The sequence below is a fragment of the Corvus brachyrhynchos genome, unplaced genomic scaffold (genome assembly GCF_000691975.1).
Source record: "Corvus brachyrhynchos isolate BGI_N302 unplaced genomic scaffold, ASM69197v1 scaffold169, whole genome shotgun sequence".
NCBI classification, from domain to species: domain Eukaryota; kingdom Metazoa; phylum Chordata; class Aves; order Passeriformes; family Corvidae; genus Corvus; species Corvus brachyrhynchos.
The window spans coordinates 351,224-368,623 of NW_008240030.1; the positions used below are offsets into that span (position 1 = coordinate 351,224).

The 17,400-nt window shown below is 40.7% G+C and overlaps 1 protein-coding gene across 1 annotated transcript in view; it reads left to right on the forward strand.

Moving 5' to 3' along the window:
• NAV2 (neuron navigator 2) overlaps positions 1-17,400 on the forward strand; it is a 201,265-nt gene that overhangs the window by 109,040 nt on the left and 74,825 nt on the right. The window contains exons 12-13 of the mRNA XM_008640905.2: positions 7-162; positions 11,855-11,977. Coding sequence (XP_008639127.1) covers positions 7-162; positions 11,855-11,977 — 279 coding nt within the window. The remainder of the gene's footprint in view (positions 1-6; positions 163-11,854; positions 11,978-17,400) is intronic.

The following is a 17,400-nucleotide window of genomic DNA, read 5'->3' on the forward strand; positions in this document are numbered from 1 at the left end:
GCGCAGGCTGGCCGCGGGCGGCAGCAGCGTCTGCCACGTGGACATCGCCGACAAGGCCGGCGACGACATCGACCTCGAGGGCATCGCCATGGACGCCACCGGCTACATGAGCGACGGCGACGTGCTGGGCAAGAACATCAGGGCTGACGACATCACCAGCGGGTGAGTTAATGCCTCACTCAAGTGATCCTTCCGTGCTGTTTGTGGCGCTGTGTTTCCACGGTTACTTGGAGAAATGAAAAAAGCCAACGCCAAAGATGTTCTGCTCATTTTAATAAGCCTTTGGAGAGACAGCGCATCATCACAGAGGGATTTTAACAAAACTGAAGTTTTAAGTGCATGTTAAGAAAATATCCCTAGATAGGAAGAGATCCTTGCACGTGATGAAACGTTTTCCTGAGTCAAGGCTCATTGTGGCTGCAACATTCATTCGTGCCCAGCAGATGGAGGGAGTGAGGCACGTTCTGTACTTGGCTGAACTCTTCTGCGGTCTGAGGCAAAACTGTGAGGGGCCAGCTCACTGGAAGGAAATGAGTTTGCCTCTCTGTGTTAGGTAAAACTTCTTGTTCATGCTACAGAAGGTGTAAAGAACAAGTCAGTGTGCAGAAATATGAAGTGATAGACAATTATTAGCAAGGTTTTACATCAGCATTTTATCTCTCCCTTGAATGGAAAAGCATTTGTTTTTTGCTCCAAAGTCAGTATTCAATTCGTCTATTTGCAGTTCCTGCTATAAACCAGTAATTTTTACTTAGCTCAAGTACATTAGCGGTGGATTGATGTTAAAACTGAAAACTGATCTTTGAGAATTAAATGGTGCACTTTTTTTTTTTTCCTCTTTCTTTCTTTCTTTGTGGTAGCCCTCTCTGGCCATCTTGAATCCCTTGCTTTCTTGTAATTTTTTTTATTAGTGACATTTCTAGTGGTGTTGGCTTTTTTGGAAGATGTAGTGTCTCTTACTGGAATCCAGTTGCTGCTTTGTCATTAACTTAACCAGTGAAGTTACACCATCTGGAAATCTCCATTAATTCTGTCCGTTATGAATATTTGGATATTTTCACACTTTTTGAAAAGTCAGACACTTTCTTTTTAATGCTTCATTAGGGAAGCCTATAGTAAAGTAGCTGATGCAAAAACCAGTATAAAATTCTGTTTCAGATAAAACACCAGTAGCTGTTGCTGCATTAATAATGCATCAAATCACTAAAGTGCCTTGTGTTTTCCTCAATAAATCAACTTACACCTGGATTTTGTAATGTTTATTGTAGTAACAGTTACTGCTTTTCCTCTGGACTATGAATTCTATTCAAATTTGTGGCTGTAGTTTTAGTCTGGAAGTGAGGAAAGTAAATTCTAAGTAGCACCATGGTTTCCATAAAACACCTTGAGTGGTAGTTGAGAATTATCCCTGGCAGAACTGTGTCAGCTCAGGCTTCTGCTTCTCATAGAGGAGCCCCAGTCTTTGCAGATCTTTACTTAGTGTATGAAATTCAGATTCCAGGTTGAGGAAAAGGAAAGAATAGAAAAGCTGTCGAATATATGAATGATATTGCCAGAGAAATCTGTGCCTTCACTCATCTCTGTGTATCATTTTGTTTTCTGTGTCTGGTCATCCTGCAATGTAAAAAATGGGGTCTCCATAGTCTGAAAGTACAAGAGTGGTGTTTAGATTCCGGGTAATGAAATGGTTTTGCCACTTGGTGCCCCTGTCACCAAAGCAGTGAGTTATATACCAAGAAGGATTAACATAGCAGAAGAGTCATATACTCCACCCCACCTAACTCCTGGCCTTGAGTGTTGGGAGATCTTTAACTCAGTATCTGACTCCTTTTTTCCACTAGTTTTTAAAAGAGTCAGGTACTTTTCTGTTTTTACTCATGTAACAGCCAGATACTGATAAATGAGATCTCAATTTAAGGTCCTTAGGACAAGAAGTATGTACAAATATCTTTTTCTTTTCCACATCTTTTGCTTTTAGCTACAAAAGTCTGTTTTGTTAAATAGTGTGAGTTGGTTTATCGTTTTATATAGCACCGTTGGAGTCATTGACTAAGTTCCAAGGACTGAATTGGTATTGTAGGTCAGTCCATTGCTGGAGAGATCCAGCTCCATTTCCAGGTTGTGGACAGGGTTTGGAGATGGGCAGTTTGGGGGTCCTCTCCTTGCTGTACCGCTGAGCAATTGGAGGGAACATTGCTGCAAGCAGCTCCACAACATTGGGGTTGCAATCTGTGCAGGGTAATCATGTGAGTGGATTCCCTGAGAAGGGAATATTGCAGTATTAAATTGCAATAACAGCATTCCAATATTAATGGAGAAGGATAAAAAAATAAGGGTGACACCTTTGGTGACACCTAATGACACTGGGTTGCCATCTCCAGTGCGAACAGATGTTTGGCAGCCTGTTCCATAAGTTACGTTCCCCAATGTCGGTTTAGTTCAAATAGTACAAAAAGAGGATGGCACTGTGTTTTTGTGGGAGAGGAATAATAAACTGCTTAGAAATCAGAGAGGTTGCTTGTAAAGAAAGCCTCCGTGTGACTTGCTGCAGAACAAATCACCAAGATCAATGGGAGGGCAAACAGGCTCAACATTTCCAGAAGCTGAGCTGCACTATGTGGAGAGCAGCACAAGAGGGTATTTAGAGCATGAATAGCTCTTTATTAGCTGGTATGTGTTTCACTTTGTCATTTTTCAGAATTGCTACAATCCTGGAGTCTGAAAACCTTGAATCTGTGTTTTCATTGGCAAACTGATAGGGAAGGAAGCCAAAATATTTGTTACAGCCAAAATAAATCCAATAGCCAAGAAAAACTAGTTTAGCCCTGTGATCCTGGTGCTTTCTCTGAAACACACTGGGTCATGGGAAGTTTCGTTTGGCCTCCCCTAATGAGTCTGCTCAAGCAGAGCTCTGGCAGACACTGGGATTGCTTTCTTAGGCTTAGGAAGAGTATCTTTGCCAAAGGGACAGAGAGCAGCTCTTAAACTAAGCAAGTTTCCAGGGGGTGGATCAACGGTAAGAAGTTGCCTTATTGCAAGGTCTAAAACATAACCCAGTGATGAAGCAACAGGGGTAGGATTTGTGTGAGGTGGGGAGTGAGCCCTCAGCCCACTCACTTTGGTGACTGGCTGAGCTGAAGGCTCAGAGCCTCGTTGGAAAGTGGCACCTCAGAGCCCAGAGTTGTTTTACCTTTCTACCCCAAAGATTGTCCCAGGTGGGCATGTTAATTCTCACGGATTTTTGTGTTTGTTCAGAAGGTTTTTGTCCACTTCAGTCTCTTTCTGGCTACTAACACACACATTCCTACCCTTTTTTTGTCTCCTTAGCCCCAGTTCTCTCTAATGAGATGTGGAGTTAATTTCCTTTTTATCTCTTACTGGAATGCAGCAACAGGGCTGTTGGTCAAAAAAAAGTGCCTTTTGTAATTATTTTCATTTAATTAATCCTCTGTCCCTGTTTTCATTACCTTAAGTGTGTGGCTTTCTGTGCAGAATTAACAGCGTGGATACGCTGATTAGTACTGGTCACAAGTTTTCTCAGGAAGTGGCTTTGGGTCTGCAAACACACCTTTGTCAAAATCATTTTTTGCCAAAGCATGGCTGTTCCAGCTGTGTTCCAACACTGGTCAGGGGCACTGTGCTAAAATTCTCCTTGCCGCCACCTCCCGTAGGTGCAGTGGTTATTGTTGGGGGGATACATTTTACCATTTTATTAACTTGCCCATATCTGATGATTTGTTGGTGATATATTCCCATTCCACATGTCTGTTTAAACAACCTCTTAATGTGTTTGCATGCACAGTCCTCATGGGGTTATGATTCCTTCTTGTTTATTCACACCTTTATGCTCCCTGGGGATCTTTCTACTAGCACTGGAAGCAGTTGAATTTGGAACGTGGAGGAAGCATGCTAAAAGGGAGAACAGGCCACTTTCCCCAGGACTGGGGAATCAGGCTTTGCTCCTGCTTCTGCTCAAGTCTCAAACTCACCCAAGAAGCACTGTGCCCTTCATGGACCAAAACCATCATTGAAATAGAGTTCTGAAGTAGGCTCACGAATTACATCTGTTGGGAGGCAAAATAGAGCTGAAATTGAGGACTGATTTCACTGAATGTTGAAGTGGTGTTGGTATTTGTAGGATTCTGGCAGCTCCATTTCTTGGTTTTGTGCTATTTACTGGTCAGACAGTGACGCATTTTCTTCAGATGTCAGGGTCATAGGTGGTGTAACAGACCTTCACTAGGGCCGAGGTTTCACAGGAGGAGGAGGAGGACTCTGCAGTTTGCTAATGAGAATTTGTTATTGGTAACAGTAGGTGAGAGAAACTCGTTCTTTCTAAGCTGTGTGCAGCAGGAGTGGTTGCTGCTCCAGGTAACTCATGACTGGCTGGAAATCAGGAGTGGCTGAGCCCATCCTGGGCTGAGTGAGCACGTGTGTGCCCTGTGCATGGAGTCAATGCTCTGTCTATAGGCTTTTCTGACCTATTTCTTTCCATAGTTGTTCCCACTCTGTTTTTTCTGTACGCTCTGAGTTACAGTGTATTAGTCATTTACTGGACACTGCTCTTTAAATGATACGGTTTTAGTGATAAGGTTTCATCTAAATACAGTGGATGGGTGAAACTGCATTCCTTTTATGGCTCTAGCACTTCAACATGACTAAGGCTAACTAGGAGGTTTATTTTATTTTTCTTCTGTGTGTGAGCAGAGTGTTTATTTGAACTGTCTTTTGTCTTGCTATGGCAGAATACTTCTACATTTGATCTTTTCAACATTGCAGAATGGTATCTATATATGGTAAATGGAAAATTAACACAAATAATGAAGGGGTTGGGCAAGCAAGTCAAACGTTTGACTTTCATGAAAAGGGATAAGGAAACATTGACTTCTGCCTTTGTATCAAACAAGGTTGAAACTAAATTTGGATTTAAAGTCATAGACACTAGTCTTGGTGCTGTAAGAATGAAAAGAAAAAAATCTGGCAGTGTTTAAATAAAGACAGCATTCTTATTCCAAGAACTGTACTTACAGTTCTCTGCAGGAGACATGAGTAGGATATTGCACAAGCATTTTCAATACTATTAATTTCATATATTGTTTTAAATATTCTTAAATACTGCATTCACTTCAGGAGTAGTTCTTGTGTCAGCTTCATCAGTAAGACAGTGTTTTATCATTTGATATCTGACAATAAGTTCTTGTGTCAGCTTCATCAATAAGACAGTGTTTTATCAAGTGATATCTCAGATAACACGCTCTCATAGAACCTTTCTTGCAGTGTATGATTCAGCATAGGAAGACAACGTAGGCCTATGAGTTATAACCTTAGACATCAGCTTTTTTTTCAGTATAATGGTAAAGTACCCATGTTAGGTTATATGCAGTGTTAATCAATAAAATGAATGCAATAGTTGTGGTGTTTGGTATTTTTGGTTACTTCTACACACTTGACCTATTGCTAACAGTTACCAAAATACCATTTAATAGCAGTTATCCCATTTGGGGCTTTTTTCTGTAATAAACACCTCAGCAGTGTTTGAACTGCTGCATCAGTGCCAACAGGTTGTTGTTATTTGAATGAAGGGACAGTTTATAAAGGACAAAATAGGGACCCAGTCCAGGGCTAGCCAGTAGAGGGAGATGCAGCCATTCACACTGTGTCGATGTGGATCATCTGCAGGAAAAGAGTGGGCATGAGGAAATAATCCACAGTCGCTGTGGAGTTACTCTTCCTCTGCTGCTGATGCTGCTGAGAAGCTCCTTAATCCTGTTTGGTCACAGGTCATTCCTCTCCTGAACAGAATTGAAAAGGATGATAAAAAATGGATCACTTATTCTATAGCTTAGTTCTATGATTTTCATTGAAATGAACTCTGAGAAAGAATTTAGGCATTGAAATCAAGATTGGCATGAGCAGAGCCCCACTGAACAACTGCCTGATTCTGGTGGGCCTTCAGCTGGCTTCAGGCCAGCAGCCTGGTGGTGGTGGTGCTTGGTGGGTGAGTGTCGCCCTCTTTCCAGTAATGAGTTCCCACCCGTGTTTCCTTGGGGTCCAGACTGACATTTGCACACCTGAAAGGACTGACCTCTCAGCTGTTTTCCAGTCTGACTCCAGCCCAGTCTGTCTTGGCTGACAAGATTTAAAAAAGAGTTTTAAAAGCAATGGTGGAGCCAGCCTCCTCCTTGACATGAAGGTGAATTTGAGGTTAAGGTGCCCTTGGCTGACAGATGGACTGAGTGTTGGAAAGAGGATCATACACTGGAGACTCTCCTCTGGAACAGGAATGGGTGCAGCCATGTGAGAGGCACTTCCTTTCAGTCTAATATTCTTTTATATATTGACAGCTTCTCTTTGACTGCCAATATCTAAAACTGCTCATTCCACAGGAAACCAGTTTCTTCAAAAGCTCGGTCAGAAGTTGTTGTTCTGGATGTGGGGACGTGTAGGAGCAGCAGGCTACACTGTCATTGGAATTCCTTGCCTGCAGGCTGCTTGAAGCTGAAAAGACAGAAAAAAATTTACCTCAAACAGCAGTGCCCGAAAATTGTTATCTGATGGCTTCTGAACGACTTATGTGCCAGGCAGCTTTAATACGTCTACAGATAGAAAAGTATTGATTTCACAGAAGCCACTTATTTCTGCAGATTTCTCTTTTTTTTTTTTCCCTATGGAAAAAGGTCTGAGCATTAAGTAGTTAATGGGGTGAACTTGTTTTGCTTCTAGACTGGTTTGAACAGTGTGAATAAGCAGCATCATTCATGCTATTAGTGATTTACACATGAGAGGTTTCTCTAAATAAACTGTGAAACTTATATACACTCAGTAAGTTTTGCATAATCTCATTTTTCCTGTCTTACCTGTTAGTGGAACAGGTATCTCCTCCTTTCCAGCAGTGATAAGGATTTTTGAGTCCGCAAGTCATTTGTTCAGGTTTTACTCCATGTTTGAGTTAAGCATCTGCAAAACAATTTGTAGTTCATTCATTAGTTTGTTAATTGTAAGTAGTTACTGATTATTAGTAAAAGCCTATTAATTCATAAATTATAGACTACCTTAAATATAAATTAAATTTTATGAATTGAGCAATAGGTTTGCACTTCTATGAACCTGAACTGTAACATTTAGTCTAATATTAGGGATTTGGGCATTGTATTAGGAGTCCCTACCTGAAAGCTCAGGACCTAATCCTGTTCCTGAATGTTCTTGTTGAAATTCACAGGGATCAATAATGGAATTTAAACCAGCCACAGGCTTGCAGACAGAGTCAGTGTTCAACCCTTTGGTTAGAGACATCAGGTACTGATCAAATACTGATTCAAGTCAGGCAGGAAGAGTGATTGGAAAGACTTTGGGGGATATAAACATGGGAAAAGCCCGTATGGTCTGATGCCAGTGTTGTGATGAAAAATACAGATCAAATTCATACCAAACTGAGAAATTTGGAGTTGTCATCATCCAGCTGTTAGGGTAGCATTTCTTTCTAAGTCAGATTTAGGACGTACTCATAGTTTCAATAACAGGATGGTTTTGATCCCATTCAGCATATTTCAGAAACACCACTGGGGAATTCTCTGCTGTGGGTTTTTAGCAACTGGCAAAGCTAGAGTTGTTCTTTGATACTCAAAGCTCGTTAAGCCTCTTGATCTCGTTTAACTGACTGTAATGACGAGACAGATGAAGCCTAGTGAAAATAGAGATTTAAAGGAAAGCATTAAGGATAACAGTGTTACTGCCACATCAATAAGAGAACACTTCACGTGTCAAAGCAGATGTTGATACGTGAAATAATTCCCCCAAGCTTTTTGCTGCTTTAAGTTTCAAGCTCTTGGGTTGCTGGGCAAGTCCTCTGCCCAGGAGACACCTGGGCAGCTATTTCCACACCAACCTGTAATCCAAAGCACCAAGAGGAAGGCAGAAGCACCTGAGCTGCCAGAGTCAGGTCCCAAGCTGCTCTCCTGCTTGTGGGATTGGGATTATGGAGCTACAGGATCTTGAGCAGGTCAGGGTAGGCTTGCCCGGTCTGTTCTGTGTTGCTGATGTACCTGCTGCTCCTTCACTTCCTAATCCTTAAGTAAAGAATGCTTTTCCCTTGGCTATCTATTTTCAAACTAGGAAAATTCATATTAATGCATTAAGGAGTGAAATGAATATATATGAAGTGGTAGAGTTGTCAGACCATGAAAGTTAGCATGCTGCTGGCTGGCTGTATCCATCAGTAAGTAGGGAGTGCAGACAGAAGTCAAGTGATTCAGACCACTGGATTTTGCTGATCCCTGGCATAACCCATTCCTGTTTCCTCAGTGTGCCTTTCAGGAAAGGGGAATAAATCACTTCAGCATCAGAAATACCCTAAAAATATTACACTTGGAAGGGCTTGTTACAGCACTCAAAATTTCAGAGGCACAGAAAAGGTGTATTTGGCTAAAGAAAAGAGAAGCTTATAGGTCCAGGTTGTCCACAGCAAATTACTTTACGCCTGTAATGCACAGCAGGCAGCCACTTTCTAATAGGAAAAAAGTGTCACCTAGAAAGTGGGCTAGCAGTCCTAATTGTGTGTTAGAAACGCATAATACTGCTGTTGTTTAATCTAAGTCTTTTCATATTGGCAGAAGTTTGTTAAATTTTATTTTTCCTTGCTGATGAAGAGCGAAACTGTAACAATGAGTATTTGTACATTAATTCCTGGAAAGATTAGAAAATCCTTTTAACCAACATCATTACTGTTTCACTGTCCATTCATTAAACATTATTATATTCAGCTTCGTTAAAGGCACTCATTCCCCTCTGGCTGTTGGTACCATTCATAAAGCATCTGTGAGATTAAATTTTTTGTACAATTTACCTATCTCTGTTAGTCGGAGTCTGGATACTATGCTTTTCCCCAGATCATATATTTAAACTTTTTCTTCTTTGGGGGCAGATAAAAAATACTTCTAAGTCCTGTTTGTTTTGCACTGAATGTGCTTGCAGAATTCTTAGCAGTCATGAAGCTAGGAAGGCTTTTAGTGCAGATTTGTCGTGGTTTTTAATGTGCAAAGTCAGATAAATTACACTTAAACCTAGTACATTTGTTTGGACTGCAATGTGCCATTGTAGAGGAGAGGCCAATATTTATTGGGTTCCATATTGTGTGGATGTGATAGGACAATAAATTCCAATAACTTTGAGTACTGTTACAGTTATATGCAGGACAATATTTCCTGGTCTTGTTTCCCCTGAGTAAAACATTGGAAGATTTTCTTTAGAAAAATGTGCCTTCATTATATTCTTCTTTCTCATAAAGCAAAAATCTGCAGCAATAATAATGTATTCATAAGAAACTGTATTCACAGTTTCTTAAAGCCAAGACAATGGAAGTTTGAAGGGATGGAGAGGAGGGAAAAGAAAGCAATGGCTGGAGGTTTGTGGCACCAGTAACTTTTAATCTCCTCTGTACTAACCAATGGATAGTAAAGAGGGTTTTTTTCCATGTATTTTAAAGTGGATTTATTTTAAATGTATTTTTCTGCACAGACTTTAGAAGCTAGTACCTTTCCTTCTTCCTTCACTTTTCTGTTACATGCAAGACTTCAGGCATCATTGGTTTTGGCATCTTTTCCGAATTAGACATTCCTGGGTAGAGGATATTGCATGAAATATAAATAAGATATAAAGCTTTCAAACTGTGATTACACAAACCTGTTTCAAAATACAAAAGTCTGTCCTGTGTTGTTCTGGCATGTAAGAAACCTGTCCTGTTGGTATGGGGGGTAAAAGTCATCATTTATGGCTGTGCTTTTTCACATGGGCTTGTTTAGGAAAGTGTCATGATCTAGTTGTCAAAGGTGCCAAAGCCATCCAGCTTCCATTGGCTCATGTAAGATTTATCAGTGGTTGAAACCAATGAAAATGTGACTTTGTTTTCAGTTTGGTGCTACTGCAGTGTTATTCTAATCTTTTAGCTTGCTGAGCTTCTGTGTAGAAGATGAGATACGCCGATGCTGGTGAAGAGGCATTGTTTTCAGCATGGCTAACTCATAAGAGTACTATATTTATTTCCACATATTCTGAGTGATAGGTATGAAAACCAGTCTGTTTCAACGGTAACAGATCTTTTTTATCAAAGGACCAATATGCCAGAAATCTGACAGCAAAGCCAAAAGCTGCCTTTTCCAGCACACATGCAAAGAGTATTCACACAGAAACTTGTTTCGTGTGCAGACAAGTAGCTGCAGTAAACCAGTTAGTGTGCATGCATTAGATGTTTTTGCAAAATCCTCTTTGCATGTTTGTATAACAATATGGTCTGAAGCTCGACTTTTCTCTTCTTCCCCTTTATTTTAGTAGCTTAAGGAAAAAACATATTCTTCCATGATAAAATATTTATAAACTGTCAAACGCAAGGTAGAATGCCAGACCTAAGGCGAATTCCACATGTTACAGTGCATGCTCCTCGTGCTTTTTACAGTCTTTGTTTATGAGTTTGGAGAATCCCCACAGACTTGCTGAATGGGGAATACTCCTGTGTCTGACTTGACAGGCTTGGCAATCTTTGTCTCCACAGAGACTCCTGGGTTGCTTCTGGGATGGCCCTGTACAGATTGATACACTGAACTGCAGTGCTAATCAGCAGAATGGGCAAGGCTTCCCACCTAAGGCTTCCCAACTGCTCACCATCCCATTTTTATAAATGCAGTAATCAAATTTGAGCTGGGTAAAGCACATGTGTACAGTGAGATCTCACCAGCAGAGACACCGCTGCCTGCAGCTCAGAGCGTTGGAGCATCTCTCCTTTCTTGCTGTCGATGACGGTGTCTCGCTATCAAGGAGAAAGCTCTGTGCTTTCTTAAGCCAGAGGAAGGTGTCCTGAGTATCTGGATGTTATTCTGGGGTCTGCTGTTGATTTGCTAAGAGTGGCTAAAGGATTGAGGAGATACAGTCCTGTCAGCTCCTATCTCGGTGGGGTATGTTGCATGTCCAGCAGTGTGCTGGAAACAGTGACCGTAGTCCTGGAGTTGTTGGAGTTATTTCAGTCTCAGGTGTGGGAAAATCTTCATGGTCTGTTTACTCAGCTGTCGGTGCTGCTCATGCAGACCTACATGAGCTGATGAACTGGTGGTGGTAACACGGCTTGCTCTGTGCCATTGCCCACCATGTGTCATCTCTGTTCAATTTAAGATTAATTTTTCATTTGTCTAAACCAGAAAGTAAGAAATGTGCTATCCTGGCAATTTATGAAGTGTCATATGTACACCTGGTACTTCTTAGTGCCTAAGAATAGTAATAGGAAATAGTAATTCTTAAAGTCAGGTGTCTCTAGGTCACAGTTGCAGCCAGAGTAGAATGTAGGAGCCAAAACAAGGTTGCAAAAAAACTTTTCATTCATAATGATTTCTATAAGTCGTGGAATACTTAACATTCATTGTTCACTGACAAAATCTAGGGATTAATTCATGTGATTTTTGCAGTTAACTCGTTAAAGATTTTAAATTTTGATTGTGTTTTAGCCCATGCAGAAAAATTCGGGGTGATATAAACCATGTATTTTTTGGGCAAGAAGGGATCACTAATGATAGCATTCACAAATATTAAATTAATTTCGTGATGAAAGTTAAGTTTTCTTTAAGAATCCTTCGTCACATTTATGTTGAAATTCAATTGTTGGTGATGAGAGAGTGTGTGAGGTGTAACGGAGCCTGATGAGAGGCAGAGGATACATCCGATCCAATCAAGAATGAAGTTTTCCTTGCTTCTAATTCCCTGTAATATCCTTAACTTAAAAATGGGGAAACTGCAGCACAGAGCCCAGGGAACAGGTGCTGTGATAATGCATGAATTTCTCACCGTGTTACTAAGCATGGCGTTCTGTTGTCAGGTACCTGACGGACGGCGGGCTGGGGCTGTACACGCGGCGGCTGAACCGGCTGCCCGACGGCATGGCCGCGGTGCGGGAGACGCTGCAGCGCAACACGGCCCTGGGGCTCGGCGACGCCGACAGGTAGGGCACCAAATTCCCTTGGCACTCCAGGCACTGAAGGCATGGATGTAAATTTCTCCAGGGTACTCTAGGTTGTATGTTCACGGAGGTATCGGGATAAGTGCTGATTTTGTGTCTCCTGATTGCTGTGCTGGGATCTCCCCTGTGTTTTTGTGGATGGTAGGCAGCACAAGAAAATGTTAAACTCCTGTTCTAGTAGCGTTTGGAATAGAAAGGATCAAATTCTCTTCTCATGTCCGTTGGTTCTCCCAAGTCCAGTGATTCAGTGTGAGCAGTCAAGGCCAAATATCAAGAATTATGGGACTGGAAATCCATAATTTAGGGAGTGCAATCACAAAGGAACCCAGTGAAATATTCTGTTAAAGTTGAGATAAATGGTTTAAATACTGTTGCTTTTAATGAGGTCAGCATATAGCAGCTTCTTTCCCTTCCAAAGCCTGATCAGTGCTACTGTTGATGTAATAAGTGACCCATATACTTTTTCTTCCATGAGGGGCCTTTAAGCATAAAACATGAATTTTGAGGTACATGTTCAAACCAATTTTTGAACTGAAGTTTTTTCTCTTTATGTTATATCTGTAAGTCATCCCCAGGACATAATGCACTTGACTGAGCTTGATATTACTGATACTTTCTTCATATTGATGCATATATTACTAAGGAAACACAAGTGGTGGAGACTCTAGCCTTGTTTTCTAAGCAAACTAAATCTGCCAAGATGTAGAACTAAATCTGCTTTGGCGTCCTTGTGATATTAGTAAAGAGCAGGATGTCAAATCTAAAACCTCTCAGAGAATCCCAGCTCAGTTTAAATTACAGCTCAACATATGCTTGCCAGTTGTAAAATATGCCTGGATTTTTCCAGGAGCTTGTATCTCGTTCTGAAATTTGCATCTTGAAACCCAACCAGTGCTCATTGCTGGTCCTGTGGGTGAGGGTGTTGCCACGTTGTGATGCAGATGGAGACGAATCAAGTGTCATCCTCTTCTGCTGCTGTGGCTTCTGATCGTTGCCAAGTAGCAGAAGCATCTGTTTAAAATTCAGCATTTGTCTAAGATAAAGTACATTGTTGTTTAAGTAAAGGCCTTCTGGAGAGCCAGTGATACATTCCTGTCATTGGTTCCTTCCCCCATCCAGTGTTTTCTGTGCTTGCAACACTTTTTGTTTGCTGAGCTCCTTTCCTGAAGACACCATACATTGGGCACCATTTAGGAACATTTGACAAGAGGGATTATTTGTGTGTTTAAATATATTCCGCCTAGAATGGGGCTGTGACCCACTGAAATGCAGTCCCTAGGTTGTCAGTTGTTTCAGCTTTGAAAATCATCCTTTCAGTTCACTTGGAGGGGACAGGCTTTACACACAATAAAGACTGCATGGCAGAAAAATTACCCTTGGTCCCAGAGCTGGTGATAGTATGTGATGTGTTGCTTTGATTTAGTCTTTCTATTTGGAATATAATACCTTATGCAGGAGATGAGAGGTTTCTGACAATAGGGCAGTGATTTAAAAATAGCTCCTCTTTGCTTCCTGGGTGACCATGATGTGCAGTTTAAACAAAAAAAATTAATCCTGGCTTGAGCAGCAGTTTTCCAGGGTGAAAAAGGGCATAAGGAAATTGAGTTGAATAAAACTGTGCAGTAATTGTTTTCTTCATTCTGTGAATGGAGGCAGTGAGCAGGAGTGCTGAGTTGCTTTGTTGGTACATGCAGGAAACATATTAAGATTATATTTAACTTGTTCAAAGCAGATGTTAATTGAATGCATGGGAGAACAAGTGTGAAAGACTGTGAACCTGTGAGCATGAGGTTAATCATTAAAAAGTTACCAGAGGAATTTTTGCAATATGCTAGGTTGTTTAGTTTCTTGTGCTGTTCGTTGTAGAAGTTTAGTTGTGAGGCTTTTACTTACTGGCTCTGGTAAGGTAGAGCACAGGCCTTACAAGGTACATTTTTCCCTGCAGCAGGGAAATCCAAGCAAGGGAGTTGAATTTAATGCTTGATTGCAAGGTTAGTGGAATGATGGCACAACACAGCTGAGCTTAGTTTTTGACTTCACGATAATTTGTGTTTGCCTAGAACAAAGGCATTTTAAATCAAAAAATTTATTTCTTTTGTGATATTTTTTGTTTTTCAAGGTTGGAAATCAATCTCCTATTGTTTTGTCTGCTATAATATTTATACAGACTTGCTGTGTGCCATCTGGTGATTTAAGTTGATTTTACATTGTCAGATGCAGCTGCTTGATCTGAGACTAAATTTTGGCCTTGCCTTCATATATATAACTTTCATTTGTAATATGTGTAGATCAGTTAGGTTTGAATAAATCTTTCTGTAGTTGCTTACCTGTAGAGGCTGTTATTTAGAGGAGATAATTCAGACCTGTGCTGATTTGTCACATCCTTGTGACTGGGACAGGAGACTGTGAATGTGAGCTTGTCAAGAGTAATGCTGTTAGAGAAGTGTCTCTATGACCTTTTAAAAAATGATCAGTGATGAAGTGCTTAAAAAAATACTGCTGAGCATGATTGACTTGGATTGTTTCCCTTTTAGGGTTTTATTTGAGGTTGCATGAATTACATGGCTTTGCATAAAAGCATAGAAAGGTCTTCCTGGCTTCTGACTGTGAGGACTTGTCTTGTCAAAGAGTGGACTGTGTTGTCTTGCTGCTTCCAGCAGCTCCAGCACTGATGGACTGTAGGTTAAACAGTAAAAACAGTGCTGAGCTTGCTCCTCAAGAGTGTCTGTATCCTGATCACATCTGATGACTACAGGAACAGTCTTGTCACACGCTTGGTTAACAACAAGTCCACATTCAGATTAATTTTTAGGCAGATTTGTGACTGTAGCTTCTTCCTGGCAGTCAGTAGCATTTTAGAAGTATTTCCTGCTTTTGGGTAATCCCAGAGGAGACTGTGGAGCCTGGACAGGAGATGGACAGGAGAGAAGAATTGGAAGTGAAGCAGGAACCAAGCAGAAAGCCAGAAGACATTCCATGCAGAGCACACATACTTTGCTATTAATAGGAATGTCACTGAGTGCAGTACAAATGGTAAGAATGATGGCTTTCAAAAATAGCTGAAGAGTAGTATTTTGCTGCTATTTTGCATTTTATAAAAACAGATTAAGGTTATTTATATGTCTCTTGGCTCAGGTAGTAGATAGTATTTCACATATGTGGAGTAAACCCCTTTGTCTGGAGTGTGTTTCAATTCACTAACTGCAGTTTAATTTCTTGAATCCTGCTGCAGCGATGAGATTACTACAAAGATGGGCTAGTTCTTGGTTGTGGAGGGAGATTGTTGGATTGCCTTCATAACCAGGGGAACTTGGATCACACTTCAGAAGGGCTGAAAAGCAAGCTGAAGCAAGTTATCAGGTTGGGGGAAATATTGGCCTGTTTTGAACAGTGGGGAGAGAAGATGTCACTGCTTTTGGGAGGAGGCAGATTCCACTGAAAGCAGAATTACAGTCATGCTGCTGGTGGGTATTGCTTAAGAAGCTGCATCAAATTTCCTTTAAGCTCCACCAAATTTCCTTTTTTGTTTTTTTTTTAAGGTGCTGCTTTATTGTAGACAATGGAAAAAATTATAATATAAGGAAAAGAAAACTGAATTTTTTGTTAATATATTCTTTATGTAGTTTTATGGTAGGATTAAGACAGCTTTAAGTCTTCAGTTTCCAGTTTCAGTTTTTCTTCTTAATTGAGACAGTGAAGCTGAAGTTAAATTAAGGTTGTAGCAGAACTACCCCACGACTTCCCATCTCATCATTACTGAAGTTTTACTGCTCTAGCACTGGCAGCACAATACATAAGAAAAGGGGAAAAACAGAGAAAGTGGTTCTGGAATAGATACCTATAGACACACAGACTGGATAGTCTTCATCTTAAATTGTTAAAACATGACTGGGTTATATCTTAAACTTCAGGTGGACCCAACTGCTGTAATAATATGCAGAAATAGATATTCCTGCCCTGTAATGGCAGTGGAATTCCTATCATCTCCTTCCCCCACAGCATCTCCCTGCCCTGCAGTGCTCTCTCAGGAGTGTTGACATAAGTGTTTGTGGAGTTTCATTGTAAAGGAACTTGCAGGGAGATTCCTTTGGTGCTCTATGTGAATGAGTTTGCAGAGGCAGAGGATGTCTGTTCTGTGGGGAGAAGGAGTAACTATATCCATTGAAGTCATCTACAGACCACAGGAGGTCTCAGCAGAGGAAGTTGCTGCCACGCTATTTCCCCTCTACCTGGAAGATTTCATGCCATCAGGTCGCAGTTCCTTCACTTCCAGAAAGTCCTGGCAGTTGCATTAAGTTGTTACGATTAAGATAATTTAAGATAATTTTCTTTTCCTTGCTGAGACAGTGGAACACCCCTGCATAAGGATCCTGTATACTAAATAAGCATAATGTTCTAGAAAATAACTTCAACTCTCCAAATTGTTTTAGGATAATATAGATAAAAAGTGGTTTTGAGCATTCATTGCTCGCTGTGTCTGTGCTGTGAGTCACTGCAGTTTGTGTATATATGCCCGTCTAGAGTTCCTTAACAGCAAAGTCACAGGACTGGTGAAATGATTCCTGCTCTGTTTGACCATCTGTTTGGATTTTGTCACTAAATTAGAAAAAAGTGCTACTGCTTCTAAATATTCGGGTTGTACCTTGGTACCTGTAGTTATCTATCTCTGTCTTTGAAAGATCCCACATTTATCTTGAAAACTGACTCTCAGAAGCAGGGGAAATTCACATTGCAAAGATTCTTTGAAGTTTATGGCCCTGGGATCTGCTGATTAGAATCACAATACCATATACTTTTATTTTCCAAGGAATCTTTTCACAAGCTGCAATCCAAAGTGGTTTCAGATTACATAAAGTAATTGCCAAGTTAAGCAACAAATAGTAGTTGAAAACACAGGTATAGTAGCTATACCTGGGGGCTGAAATGAGCATTACCAGAAGGAAGAAAAGGACACTCTACATTCAAACATGGCAAGGTTTGTCAAGGGTAGCAGTGTCTTTTGACAGATCTGTTTCAGTGATCTAATGATGACAAACTTCCTGTAAACTTCAGGTCTAAAACAGAAGCAGAAGTTATCATTACTTAACACAAGTTGAAGAGCAGTTGCTCTAAATCTTAACTCTTAAAGACAAACAAATGCCTACAAAGCAAAGGAAGATGTAGCAGGGAAAGCCATGATCTGATGTTTGTGTGCTGCAGAAAAGAAGGAGATGGAGGATGTATCACCTTGTGTAACATGGAGGGGTGAACTGGGGAGAGGGAGCAGATTATTACAGGCTGTAAGGGCTGTCTCTTCATTGAAGCTTTGGTTTTTAATATTCACCACAGTTTTTATTTTCATGCTCTGGTTTGTTCTGTGATGTTTTGAAGATACTTTATAGAGCTCCCTTGAAGATGAGAAGGAA